The sequence below is a fragment of the Emydura macquarii genome, unplaced genomic scaffold (genome assembly GCF_026122565.2).
Source record: "Emydura macquarii macquarii isolate MOO-44397 ecotype Brisbane River unplaced genomic scaffold, CSIRO-AGI_Emac_v2 contig_1790, whole genome shotgun sequence".
Taxonomy (NCBI): domain Eukaryota; kingdom Metazoa; phylum Chordata; order Testudines; family Chelidae; genus Emydura; species Emydura macquarii.
Genome location: NW_027131927.1, coordinates 8,569,892 through 8,583,449, shown reverse-complemented (window position 1 = coordinate 8,583,449; position 13,558 = coordinate 8,569,892). Strand labels below are relative to the sequence as shown.

The 13,558-nt window shown below is 53.2% G+C and overlaps 1 protein-coding gene across 1 annotated transcript; it reads left to right on the top strand.

Moving 5' to 3' along the window:
• The first annotated feature begins 386 nt into the window (after positions 1-386).
• On the top strand, positions 387-12,187 carry DUSP4 (dual specificity phosphatase 4). Its single transcript, XM_067556878.1, has 4 exons — positions 387-759; positions 9,737-9,873; positions 10,720-10,939; positions 11,634-12,187. The coding sequence occupies exons 1-4, from the start codon at positions 387-389 to the stop codon at positions 12,014-12,016; spliced, it is 1,113 nt and encodes a 370-aa protein (XP_067412979.1). The 3' UTR covers positions 12,017-12,187.
• Positions 12,188-13,558: the final 1,371 nt, after the last annotated feature.

Genomic DNA, 13,558 nt, shown 5'->3' with positions numbered 1-13,558 from the left:
GCTTGAGCCCTGCCCCTCCCCCAGCACAGGCACTGATCTCCTCGTCCACAGACACACACACATCAGGCCCAGGCACATGTGACATGAACCTGGCCCCAGGCCAGCAGCGACCTCGCGCAGCAGAACCCGCTCCTCCCCCCCCCCGCGTCCCCATTCATCAGCCGCCTGAGCAGCCCCGCCTCACTGGGGTTTTCTGAATGGAGTCGCCCGGCTGGGGCGTCGGGCGGTGACGTTTCGGGGGCGGAGCTCCGCGCGCTCCATTCAGCTGGCGGTGCGCGGCGGCTGGCGGGCGGGGCGCGGGCGCTGCTGCTGCTGTAAAGGGCCGGGCCCGAGCGCTCTGTGAGGCGCTGCCCGGCTGCGCTGCGCGGCGCCGCTGCCCACCCGACATGGGGGAGCTGCGCGAGGTGGAGGGCAGCGCGCTGCAGCGGCTGCTGCGCCGGGAGGCGGGCGGCGGTCGCTGCCTGTTGCTGGACTGCCGCCCCTTCCTGGCGCACAGCGCCGGGCACATCCGCGGGGCGCTCAACGTGCGCTGCAACAGCATCGTGCGCCGCCGGGCCAAGGGCGCCGTCAGCCTGGAGCAGATCCTGCCGGCCGAGGGCGAGGTGCGCGCCTGTCTGCGCGCCGGCCTCTACGCCGCCGTGGTGGTCTACGACGAGCGCAGCGCCCGCGCCCAGGGCCTGCGGGAGGACAGCACCGTCTGGCTGGTGGTGCGGGCGCTGCGCCGGGACACCGAGCGCCCCGACGTCTGCCTGCTCAAAGGTGCCGCTCGGGGGGCTTGGTGTATGGGTTCCGAGGGCTGGGGGGCCCTGGCGAGCTGGGGGGGTCAGGGGCTGAGCGGGGGGGCTGTGGTCGTAGGCTGCGACGTGAGCAGCCCCCCTCCCCTGCCTTCTCGGTGGTGCGCGTGTCGGGCTGCGTGCGCGCTGACCGTGGGGCAGAGAGTCCGGCTCCGGAGTCACTCCGAACCGAGCCGCCCGGTCTGTGACTGCGTGTGCATGCATGCAGCAGGGGAGAGGGGCGGGGGCGCCCCTGGGCTCTGACCTCGGTCACCTGGCTTGCAGTGGGGCGGGCCCCTGTTGTGGCCCCCCCCCCCCCCTCCAGGAAGGCTGGCTGTCCGGATGGACTCGTCCCCTCCTTTCCATGCAAAGCGCTCTGCTGCCGCCCCATTTCTTAGCCCAGCCCCTCGCGTGGCTGCAGCTCCGGGGGGTGCCCCCCCCGCCAGCAGTCTTCGCGGGTGCTGCATGGAGAGGGGCGGGACTGCACTGGAGCCGGCTGCTCCGGGACCGGGCTGGGGGGCAGAGGACGGACGGGTCCCCTGCGTCACGTTTCCTTCCTGCCTGCCTTCCATTCACACGCCAGGCGCATTCCATTCATTCTTTCAACCTTCAGGCTCCGGGCTGGGGAGGGGGCGGGAATCAAACGACCCCCCTCCCTTCCTTCTATCCCCGTGGCTAGCAGCCGGCTCCTTGGCCGGGCCCGGCTCCGGCGGGGCAGCGCCAGTGCGGTTATGGTGCCCCCCCGAGCCGGGGGCTGGCTAAGGCTGTCCTGCCCGTGGGGCCGGTCGGCTCAGCTGCGGGGGAAGTGCTACTGGTGACCTTTGGTTGAACCGCAAAGGCCATTTTCAGGGTGTCGGGTTTTATGGATTGGTTTCCTCCCCCCCGCCCCCTTCGTTCATATGTAACTGGGGGTGGGTTGGGGGACACCCCAGCCGGGTGTTTGTCACAAAGGTAAATCTAGGAGTGCGCCGCCCAATTCGCTTCTGTTTAGGGCCCTGCCCAGCGGTGTGGGAGGCAGAGTGGGTTTTCCTGGAGGGAACTCCTTCACTTCTGTATAAAACCACCTAATGTGAGTAACCGCCTGGATAATGCAGTGATCTGAATACAAAAGAAAATACTCTGGGCATGAGGAAGGTGTCGATTTTCCAGTTTGTCTGCTTTCCATGGATTTTAGAAGAAAGCAGTAAATGTCATTTAAAAAAATCCCCCTTCTGGTTCATGAATAGTGGCTTCCAGGGCATCCTCTTCTCTAGAGTTTTGCTGCCAATCCTTGTGTCCGGCCTGGGTCTTTGTCACTGCTGATTTTGCTAACTGGGTTTGTGGATAAGAACAATGCTGTAATTAGTCATCTGCTGGGTGGTAAGCTTAACTGAACTACTACAGTCCTTCACAAAGGTAGCATTGACAGTCAGACCCAAAGGGATAAATCAGGTGGGATGCACATGCACGTTTGGCATATTCAAAATAATCCAGAGGAAATGGCTGAGGGCCTCTGTGGGAGGGAGCTGGGTCATGAATCTTCCCGCCTTGGGGTTAAAGGTTCTTTAGTCTTTTTTTCATTCAGCTAAGACCACACACATTTTAAGAATCATTTTGGTCTCCACCAAGCCAAATTTAGCTGAGGAGCACCAGGAAGACAGAATATTTTCCATGTCCAATTTTAAAGCATATTGATATCTGTGGAAGATGGATTTGTAATGACATGACTGCTCAGATCTTTAGACTGGATAGATGGAACTTATTTGAAACAAATTATACCCATGTTAAAAAAAAAAATTAATTCTTGCTCACATTGGGATGCTGGTATATGTGGATTGCTGAAGGCAGATTTTGCCATAGCAAAAATAGTCTGTCAAAGTGCGGTTCATTCTAGTAGAAAGAAACCTCTAGAAACTGGACAGTCTCCACTGCTTTTTTATTTTTAATAGTCTCCCTCCTATGTTCACACTAGTGACAGCCAGAGGCTTCATGCTCTGAGATTTAATTTAAGACAATGTTTTTCTTCAAGACTTCATTGTTTGGTTGGGTAATGTGAGCCTCCGGTGGAATTGCATTTGCTAATGAGTTTTAATTTGTTCGTTTTACTTATCATGATGGTGGGGAGTCCATTGACAGATTTGCCAAACATGGTATTTGACATTTGTTGTGCTAGGAACGGTAAAAACAGCAGGAGCTTTTCTCAGAATGGATTTTTTGTTCTCCAGAGCGGGAGCCTTTCTTTGAGACTGTTTTATATCACTTGCAAAAAGGAGAATAAACACTTGCATAGCAGTGGAACCTTGTATAAACGGGTTTTCTCTTGTTAATAAGTCATTCTGCTACTGATAAAAATACATGCAGACCAAAATGCTAGGTTTTTCCCCCACTACCAAGACTATTTAAAAGAAAAAAGAGTTGCCCTGATTCAGTTTCTTTTCACTTGTTTTCGATAACAAATTATTCCTGTCTGTAAAACTGACCCTTTGGTTCTGCAGTCTTAAATTATACCTAAAATCTCAGTCTCTTTTCACAAGAAAAATCTATTGCACCGAAGGGAGTTTGTATGGCATTTAAGACATGGGGAGGGGGGGATCCTGCTCCTCATGAAGTCAATGGGAGCAGTATCAGACCCCAAATCTATGTAAAACTCACTTTAATCTGTCTTTTTTTTTAATTGCACATGGGTTACTGTTATAATAAGCGGATTCATTTGAGTTGACATGTCATAGCTGCTTTATAGTAAAACCATGCTTTTAAGCAGTTTTGCAGCTGGGTTACCTGGAGTACAAAGAGATCAAATGTCCTGCCAAACACGTAAGTGAAGCAGTGAAGTCACGATTAAGACCAAGAACCTCCAGCTCCACAGACCTTTCTTCTGTAGACATCCTGCCTGCCCCCAGCTTACAACTGCTATAATCACAGCTATGACATTCTTGTAGAATAAACTGATTTTGTGGGGTTTGTAATCCCACCTTCAGGTTCTGTCTAGCAGGGAGAGCAGTGTTTTAATACAGAGGCTGCCTATCAAGAAAAAGGGTTATGAAAACCTCATTCAATAATAGGAGCAGCAGAACCTCAGGATGGAGTAAAATGTTTAGCAATCAAGCAGCAAACTGCATGGTGGTGTATTACTTATCTCTCTCTGGCCTTGATTCTGCAAACCAAATCAACATGTGCTTAAATCCCATTGACTTCAAGAGGGGGGTGAATAAAATAGAACATGTGTTCCAGTGCTTTGCTGAATCTGGGCCTTACTAATAATGTTTCCTACGAGGTATACACAGTCAATGCAGATTTCCAGTTCCATTTTTTACAAATGCAGTCAGACTTTAGATTTACATCCCAACACTTATTCAGCTGTTTGAATACATAAATTGCAGAGCCAAGAAGCATAGCGCATAGTTAATGTGTGTGGTGGATGAGGCTTTAGGGCCGGACTCTGAGTAATTCACTGCAGTCAGGCTTTCATTTAGGCTGGAGTGACTGAGCTGAATCTAGGATTAGGTCCTGTCCCCATTGGGGTCAATGGCAAAACACCCCTTGAGTTCAGTGGGGCCAGAATTTCATGCCAGTCTCCAGTTCCTACATATGTAAGGCGGAAGTGCCATCTGGAAGCTGACTGTGGAGAACAAGTTTGTGGCCTGATGCTGCAGTCATTAAGCTCTGCCCTCCGATGCAGACACAGCACCTGTGTCTGGGGGAGTTTCCTCTGAGTGTGAATACTTCAAGATCAGACTTATTTTAAATGCTCTTAAAAATGAAAATTGTTTGGTATCAAACAAGAGGAGAAACCAGAATTCCGGCAAAATGGTGAAGTCGTGGGAGGCTAGCAGTTGTAAAGAGAAGATGTGAGCTGGTGGGGGTGTTGCATGACAATATATTGTCGTCCTATGCTTTTCCATTATTCCTGCCATAGCATGAGCATTTCTATGAATGCATAGCCTGCCAGCTCACCTGCTTATGTGGTGGGTGTTGAAGATCAAGTGCTTTTCCATTTTCTTAATGAAATTCTTTTTGTTGCTAGTTGTGATAAATACAATCGCACCTCAAAAAAAAAAAAAAAAAAAAAAAAGGGCAGTGCATGGGATCTACAAAAATAAGGATACATGAGGATTTGTGATGTGTTGCTCTCTTCAGAAGCCTAAAAGATCAAATAACTAAGCATACATGAAATCTACCTATGGCTGCATTTCTACAAATGCCCTCTAATATGGGACTGTAGGTTGGAAGGAGAAATTTAGGTCAAGTAATCCATCCATCTGCTGGGTTTTATAGGCGCCCCCTGCAAGGAACAGCAGTGGAAAGAACTACAAATGACAGATGATACTAAGCTGGGGGGAGTGGTAGATACACTGGAGGGAAGGGATTGGACACAGAGTGATCTAGACAAATTGGAGGATTGGGCCAAAAGAAATCTGATGAGGTTCAACAAGGACAAGTGCAGAGTCCTGCACTTAGGATGGAAGAATCCCATGCACTGCTACAGACTGGGGACCAACAGGCTAGGCAGCAGTTCTTCAGAAAAGGACCTGGGGTTACAGTGGACAAGAAGCTGGATATGAGTCAGTGTGCCCTTATTGCCAAGAAGGGTAACGGCATATTGGGCTGTGTTGTTAGGAGCATTGCCAGCAGATCGCAGAAAGTGATTATTCCCCTCTATATGGCATTGGGGAGGCCCCATTTGGAGTAGTGTGTCCAGTTTTGGGCCCCCCACTACAGGAAGGATGTGGATAAATTGGAAAGAATCTAGGGGAGGGCAACAAAAATGATTAGGGGGCTGGAGCACAAGACTTATGAGGAGAGGCTGACGGAAAAAGGCTTGTTTAGTCTGCAAAAGAGAAGAATGATGGGGGATTTGGTAGCAGCCTTTAACTATCTGAAAGGGGGTTCCAGGGAGGATGGAGCTAGGCTGTTCTCAGTGGTGGTAGATGACAGAACTAGGAGCAACGGTCTCAAGTTGCAGTGGGGGAGGTCTAGGTTGGATATTAGGAAAAAGTTTTTCACTAGGAGGTGGTGAAGCACTGGAATGTCACCTGGATGGGGGGAGGAGGGGAATCTCCATCTTGAGGTTTTTAAGTTGTGGCTTCACAGAGATCTGGCTGGGATGTTTTAGCTGAGGTTAGTCCTGCTTTGAACAGGGGCTTGGACTAGATACCTCCTGAGGTCCCTTCCAACCCTAATCTTCTATGATAAATCCAGAACTGCAGTAGGCTGGTTGGGATGAAACACATCTGTGGATTAAGGTGTCAACAACTAGCCTGGAAAGCATAGGTCTTAGTTTGGCTAGATTCCTACAGTGATAGTAAAACACCTTAATTACATGCATAATATGGATTTTTAAACAGAGATAGACATTTACAAGGACTCAGAGGTCATACTCGTGGTGTCTAAAAGAGACAGAGAAATATCCCTGGAGGTAAACAGCCACAGATGACATTTGAGATTCCCTGCACTCCAGCTGATCAATAGCAGCTGTTTTGTCTGTTGGTAGGAAAATATGAAGCCATCTGTGATTGAATGTCACATGGACAATATGAAAACCCACAAGCTGTTTCCGTCCCATCATCAGATCCGTGTGTGGTTTTTCTCTTTTAATAAATATATGCAAGTGATATACTACAAGCCCTAATTCGCAGAAGTAGTGGTTTTCTCAGTCCGTAAGCTGCAAGGCACAGGAGAACTGGGCCAAGAGTTAATTTTTTAAATGCTGCTTTGAGCAGAAAGGACTGCAGTGTGGTGAGCAGAAAGCACAAGACTCGTGCGGAGGTAGAGCAGCTGCAGGGAGCAGCAGCTTATTGACAATAAGCATCTGACTTCCCCCACTGTCTTGCTACCAGATCAGGTGTAAGTAACTATGCAAGGTGAATTTCATAGTTGTTCCACACAAGTGTAAATAATTGCATGGGATGCGAAGTAAACAGTCTGATTTCTCCCTTTCCCCATTCTTCTAACCTTTGTTAGCTCGGGTGTGAAGGATGGAGTGGTGAGATCACTTGAATTGGTGCTTTCAGGTGATACCTTGATGGGGCGGGGTGGGGGGAGGGTAGAGAGGGAAAAACCTTTAAAATCCACTGTGGTCGTATTTCCAAGAGGATGGACCTAGAGGAGTGATCAGTGTAGACAGGAAGACATGGTGAGAGTGGGCCAGAGTGGCCTGAAAAGAGAAGTCTCACTTAAACATGGCAAATATTGTCTAATGGAAGTGGTGATGCAGAAGCTGCCCGGTCATGGCCCCACCAGTTTCATTTTGAAAGCTAGCACTAACCTGGTTTCTGCCCCTCATTACCACGTAAGCTAGCATGAACAGTTTTACACTGGCTCTCTGTCCAGCTGGTTTTTCAGTCTCTAGAGCAGGGGTGGCCAGTTATTTTTTATTAACATCCAAATTTCTTGGTCGAGGTCTGGATTTCAGAGAGAATAATTTTTTTTTTTTTTTAAACAGCAATGGTAGTAAGTACATAAAAAGATTTTGGGGTCCATTCAAAAGCGTCTGGCGGTCTGGATTTGGTCCATGGTCCACCTGTTGACTACCCTGCTCTAGAGTCTTGTGCCTTGGAAAATGTTACTATGTATTTTTGCCTTTCAAAATCTGCCGAGTGCTTTTTTCTTGGTATAAACAATTCAGAACAAATGCTGTCACAGGGTGGGTCTTGCTTTTGGGAGCGCTAGCTAGATAAGGAGGATATTCTCCTGTTATCCACTCTGGCAAATCCTGCTTTCCTCCTCTCCCCCTTCCAAGCCAAACGGATGCTTAACTGATCTGAGCACTGCCTGTTACAAACACGCTGCGTGTGCACATGTGGATAGCATCTGGCCTGTCAATCGCTGATTCAGTATTACTGTCTCTTGATTGATGCAAAAGATGTAGCTAAATGCTGACCTGAGGGGTTAGACTAGGAGCGGTAGCAGTGCTCTCCTGTGTGTCTTTGAACTTTGTGCCTCCTTCCCCAGACTAGGGGCCGCTCTGTCATCAGGCTGAAAAATCCTATTGGAAAGAGATTCTGGGGGCCCGGAGATTTAAGGTGGCTATTGGCTCCTGTCCACTTCCCAGAGCGATGCTTGCATCTGGGCAACTTTCTTTATGCAAAATGAAATGATGAGGATGATGTGAAATCTGGTGGTTGTCAGCCCCTTCCTCACCGAGCCATCTTTCTGTTGTGTGTAGATACAACCCCTAGCATTGCTCTGCTCTCCGGGCACTACCACCCTGTGAGTAATTAAGTGATGGTTGTCCGCCCCACCCCTTCTGTCATCGGTGGGAGGGTGAAGCCGGCCACTCTCTGGCAACAGCTACTGATTCCCTACTCCAGAGATTCTCTGCCCTACCCTGAGCTCAGAGCCCCGGCTTGTGATCCTCTTGCAAGCACAGCTGGTTTCTTCTGGTGACTGCCCTTTGAAGGGTGGGGTCCTGCTCCCTGGGTTGAGACCCTCTGCAGCATAGATTGCAGGCCCACGGAAACCAGCCTTCAGAACAGGCATCCTGACGCACAAGGCTGGCTGCAACATCGGGTTCCGATTGGCTCCCTGGTTTTACGCTGCTGTTACCACGTGGCCTTCAGTGGTGTCACCAGGGTAGGACCGGTATTGTGCCCCGTGTGGGATTTTAGTGTGCATCTGGGGGAGGGAGGACTACCGGAGGCCAGGCTTTTGTGCAGAGGGTGTGGGGGGGGGGGGCAGTGGTGGTGGGGGTGTGTAAGGGTGTGAATGATGGAGGCATTGGCCGGGTTTGCAAATCAGACCATGGACTAAGCTAGCAGAGAAAGTCTCTGCTGCAGGGAACGTATCCAGCATGTAGCAGCCGGCTGGTGCCCTTCTCAGAGTAAGACTAGTGGGTGTGTGCGCTCTTGTGCTGCGTGCACGGCTGGGGCGGCCTCGTGGGAGGCGGGGAGCATTGCTGAGAGTCCATGGACCCAGATGCCCAGAGAGCTCCGCCACTGACAGTGGGAGTGGGACCCAGCGTTGGCTTTCCATGGTGCTGCCCCACCACGAGAAGGAATAATCCAAGATCGCCTCTGCATGGGGAATTACCCTGGTCCCAGCCACTCCAATGGGGTCACCAGTGCGAGGGGGCCAGGAGTGCACCAGGGATCTCTGCCCGCAACGATGGAGGTTTGCTCCGCCAGCGCAAATGGCTACTTCCCCTGTGTACACTGGGGGGATTGCAATGGGGGATGGATTGGGGGGGGGGGGGCTGATCCCCCACGAGGACCGGGACAGAGTCCAGCAGGTGGTTAGGGGAAGGGGGGTTGGCGCTTCCATGGGCCTTCACTTACTAGATTTACTGAAACCCCAACAAGGGGCTGGGCTTCGCCTGCTTGGTGGCTATTCCGTAACCACGTGCAGGGAGGCGGTGTGCTGTGTGCGAGACGGGGAAATGTATGTCTCAACTGGGGTGAGGTGATTTCCCCCCCCACACACACTCCCAACACACAGGCAGAAGCACATTGATGACCCAGTGGGGCCACCCCGGCCCTTGGCTGCTGTGTTTCCAGTGAGCCGCAGTGCGTGCCCATCACCAGGGCAGCCCGGCAGCGGGGGAAAAGTTAGCCTTGGGCACGGACCTTGGGAGCCAAGGGCCCGATCCTGGGGTGTGCTGAGCTGCTGCAGGGCCTTTGTCTGGCTCTGGCCTTCCCTCCCACAGGCAACCTGAGCTCCAGGGTCAGGGGCTCAGAGTGGTTCCTTCTGGTGACGTGCAGCATGCTGCAGAGGGTGCCGTCCCTGCGGTGGCCTGGCTGTCCCAGTGACACCACTTCACGTGCACGGGTACCATTTCCCCGAGGGCAGCCACGACTGACACCGTCCCTCTTCCGGGTGGCCACGCTCTGTCCCTGGGGGAGTTGCTTCTCTGTGGGGGCGCCGTCCCGTGGCAAAGGTAGAGGGGGCATGCAGCTGGGGAGGCAGGAAATGCAGCTGCCTCCTGTAGACAGATGGGTTAAGGCTGTTGCTTTTCCAGGCTGACCCTTCGTGCCTCTCTTTAATTGCAGGCGGCTACGAGAGGTTTTACTCGGAGTACCCAGAATTCTGTGCGAAAACGAAATCCCTGAGCAGCGTTTCTCTGCCAGCCAGCGTGGAGCCGCTTGAACTGGGGTGCAGCTCCTGTGGGACCCCCCTGCATGACCAGGTAGGCTTCCCCGTCCTTCAGCCCACCCGAGCGCCAGGCTCGCCCTGCTCCCGGGCAGACTAGCCTCGCTACAGTGTTTAAAATGTTCTCCCACGGGCCGTGAAACTCTTTCCATCCTGCATCGGGGGGTGGGGGCGTCTCCAAAAGAGCCCAAACCCCCACGTCCTCTCCTGCCTCATCAGTTCTGAGCCAGGTGGCATGCGCAGGACACCATCTTACTCTTCCAGGTGGTGTCCTCCATGCTGTGCGAGGTCCTGGGTGGAAATAATTCATTAAAAGGGGGTCGTGCAGGTAAAAACTTGGGACCGCTGCCATGGCGGGTGCTGGTCTCCGCTCTGGAAGCTAATCCGTCATGACTGTGTGCCTCCTGCAGTGCTTGCACAGGTGTCCGTGCTCCGCTACCTGGGTGTGAACTGAGAGTGACTCTAGCTTCAGTGGAGACGTGGGTTTCACTCTGGAGCTGGTGGGTGCTGGTTTTATTTGCCCAGGGGGCACCGGGGTCTACGTTCCCAGAAGTGCTGAGTGACTGTGTGAGTCTCTGTTCTTGGTGGCCTGGCTGGACTCTGGGAAAGGCCCCGGGACTCAGAATGTGCGGGGCAGCCTCCCTCTGGGAGTTGGGCCCCTTCAAGGTACCCTGCGTAGAATGCTCAGACACGCAGTCACCACATCCTGCACCGCTCTTGAAGATGCAGGCCTTGCTGACTCCCCACATGATGTGGGTGCTCGCTGGTGGCCGTTCTCGGCCTCCTTTTCCCATCTGCCCGGGGACGTGCTGCTCTGGCTGCCCAGGCTGCCCAGTGCTGTTCCTGCTGATGGTGATGTTTGTTTTGCTCTCTCCGGAAACAGGGAGGCCCCGTCGAAATCCTTTCCTTCCTCTACCTTGGCAGCGCCTATCATGCCGCCCGGAGGGACATGCTGGACACGCTGGGCATTACGGCCCTCTTAAACGTCTCGTCAGACTGTCCCAATCACTTCGAAGGGCACTACCAGTACAAGTGCATCCCCGTGGAGGATAACCACAAGGCTGACATCAGCTCCTGGTTCATGGAAGCGATCGAGTATATAGGTAGGTTTGCTCCACGGGCTAAGCCTCTGGGCCGGGGTCTGTGGAATAGAAACAGATCGGTGGCTGATTGGGAAGCGCTAATAACACCCCTGGTGGGTTCCTGGGAGGGAACGTGGCTGTGTCCATCTGCTACCTTCTGCTATCACTTGTCTGCTCTGGTGGTTTTTCATGCCCCTTGGTGCTCTGCGTCCTGGGGAGAGCCTGAAAGGCCGTTCCCCTCCCCATGCTATGACGTGGGCAGCCAGGGCAAATCCAGAGGGGCAGTGACCCAGTGTGGCAGGTCCCCCGGCTGGAGAGGGGCCCAGCCTCCCCCTGGGCCTGGAGAAGTGTACATTTGCCCCGGGCACCGACCCATCTAGAGCCTTCCCAAGACACGCTGGTGGGCCGGGACCCACCGTCAGTCCCACACTGCCTATGGAAAGGTTGCCCTACGGCACCCACATGGCCAGTTCTGGGCCCTGCTTCGCAGAGTGGGGTGGGCGGGGGTGCTGACACAGGTGCCTAATGGCAAGCAACTGTGGCTGGAGACTGGCCCTGCTCCCCCATCAACCGGCTTCAGGGCTGTGGCGGCTCTTTCCTCCAGACCCCCGTTTCTTGGGCCAGCTTTGCTGGCAGCTCTGGCCCCAGGGCAGGGCTCGCTGGCTGTCCGTGGGGTGGGGTGAGCTATTCACACCATCTCCCTTCTGCCCCCCAGACTCGGTGAAGGACTGTCATGGTCGGGTGCTGGTGCACTGCCAGGCTGGCATCTCCCGCTCTGCCACCATCTGCTTGGCCTACCTGATGATGAAGAAGCGCGTGAAGCTTGAGGAGGCCTTTGAGTTCGTCAAACAGCGCCGGAGCATCATCTCCCCCAACTTCAGCTTCATGGGCCAGCTGCTGCAGTTCGAATCCCAAGTGCTGGCAACGTCCTGCGCGGCCGAGGCCGCCAGCCCCTCAGGGACGCTGCGGGAACGGGGCAAGGCCTCCACGCCAACCTCCAAGTTTGTCTTCAGCTTCCCGGTCTCTGTGAGCGTTCACGCGGCCCCTGGCAGCCTCCCCTACCTGCACAGCCCTATCACCACCTCGCCCAGCTGTTAGTGCATGGTGGACTCAGGCGTGGGGCCAGGCCTCCAGCAGGAGGGTGGCTTACCCTCTCCCCCGCACAGCCACGTGAGACTGCAATAACCACCTGGACTCGCTGGCCAGCCCTTCCACACTCACCTTGACAATGAGCAATAATGGCTGGGCTGCCGCTGGGTTTGGGCTGAGATCGGGGGTGGGGGCGGGAGGGGGGGAGGGGGGGTGTCCTTGTTTTCTTAGAGAAATTTCTTACCTCATTTTTTTTAAGCAGGAAGGCTTGAAGTTGTGAAATCCACAAATCCTGACAATGTGTCTGACCAGTTCTGTTTGGGGAAGAAAAGTACAATTTCCCAAAGTGCCTGGTTTTGATTTTCCTCTTTTTTTTTTGTTTGTTTTTTAATTAAAAAAAAATTCCACAAAACAAAAACAAATACCCAGCAGAAATATTTTTAACCTGCCAGGAGATTTGTTTTTAACACACCGACTTGTTAAAAACAAAGTCGAGACCACAAGATATTTATTGCCAGGGGATTTCCTCTGATTACTGAAATGCGACGTTTGTGCTCTCAGTGATGATTCTATCACCTATTTATATTTTAACTATGAGCACAACAACATGCAAGTCTCAGAACTGCTCGAGAACAAATCTGCTCATCACACGCCGGCAAGGACCAGCGTTGGGGTCATGTCGCACTCTCCTGTGTCGGGGACGGGGGTTTCCTGGACTCTGCCATGACGTGTGCGTTTCCATGCTGGACACAGAACGGTGATAGTGCAGATCACTCAGTCACTGCACCATGGACTTCTTCTATCCAAGGACCAATCTCTGTGCGTAGTGGGTAGCTCATAGAGGTAGCATCCTGTCTCCTTCCTGGTCATGCTGGGATGGCCTCGCAAGGGTGGATCTTGCATTAGAAAAGGGCGCTTTCTTTACTCTGGCACGGCTGCTGCTTGTTCACATGCTGCATGGTGTCCATCCTAGCACAGGGATGCTTTGCCAAGGCTCCTGAGTGCTGGTGTGGGCTTCATCCTCCAGAGGTGTCAGGGGACAGCGCTCTGCTGGGACACCTGGGGCCGTGGCAATCCATCATTCCTAAGCCTCCATGACATGAGGGGCTGCTCTGGCTGCCCCAGCAATGGGGTTCCCCAAATCAGAATAGACATTCAGGTGTGGGCTTTTCGTCAAAGGAAGGGCTGGGTAACTGCCCTGCCTGTGGCTGAACTAGGCCTGCCCACACTGACGGTGTGGTGCGGTGCGGTGGGGGCTGGATGGTGTCAGTCAGTCTGTGCACCCAGCGTTTAAAGCCCTGATTCTGTGGTGTTCAGACTCTCTCCTTCCTGAGACGGCATTCGCTGGAAATGCGCTTTCCCCTGGTCCGTGTCCTGATTCACTCCAGCTGCGCACAGATCCCAGTCCCCTTGGCACATCTCCCATTTACTTCACGGAGATCTGGGCCTAGCAGGGTGTGTCTACGCTGTGGAAACCCAAACCTTTGCTGCAATGAGTCTGAGCCCAGCTCAGCTGACCCAGGCTCGTGCTGTGGGGCTAAAATCAGCAGT

Bases quoted from the DNA above. Each gene is read 5' to 3' on its own strand.
- DUSP4 (XM_067556878.1), top strand. From the start codon at position 387: ATGGGGGAGCTGCGCGAGGTGGAGGGCAGCGCGCTGCAGCGGCTGCTG. The intron at 9,874-10,719 runs GTAGGCTTCCCC...CTCCGGAAACAG, and splicing joins GGACCCCCCTGCATGACCAG to GGAGGCCCCGTCGAAATCCT. The intron at 10,940-11,633 runs GTAGGTTTGCTC...TCTGCCCCCCAG, and splicing joins GGAAGCGATCGAGTATATAG to ACTCGGTGAAGGACTGTCAT.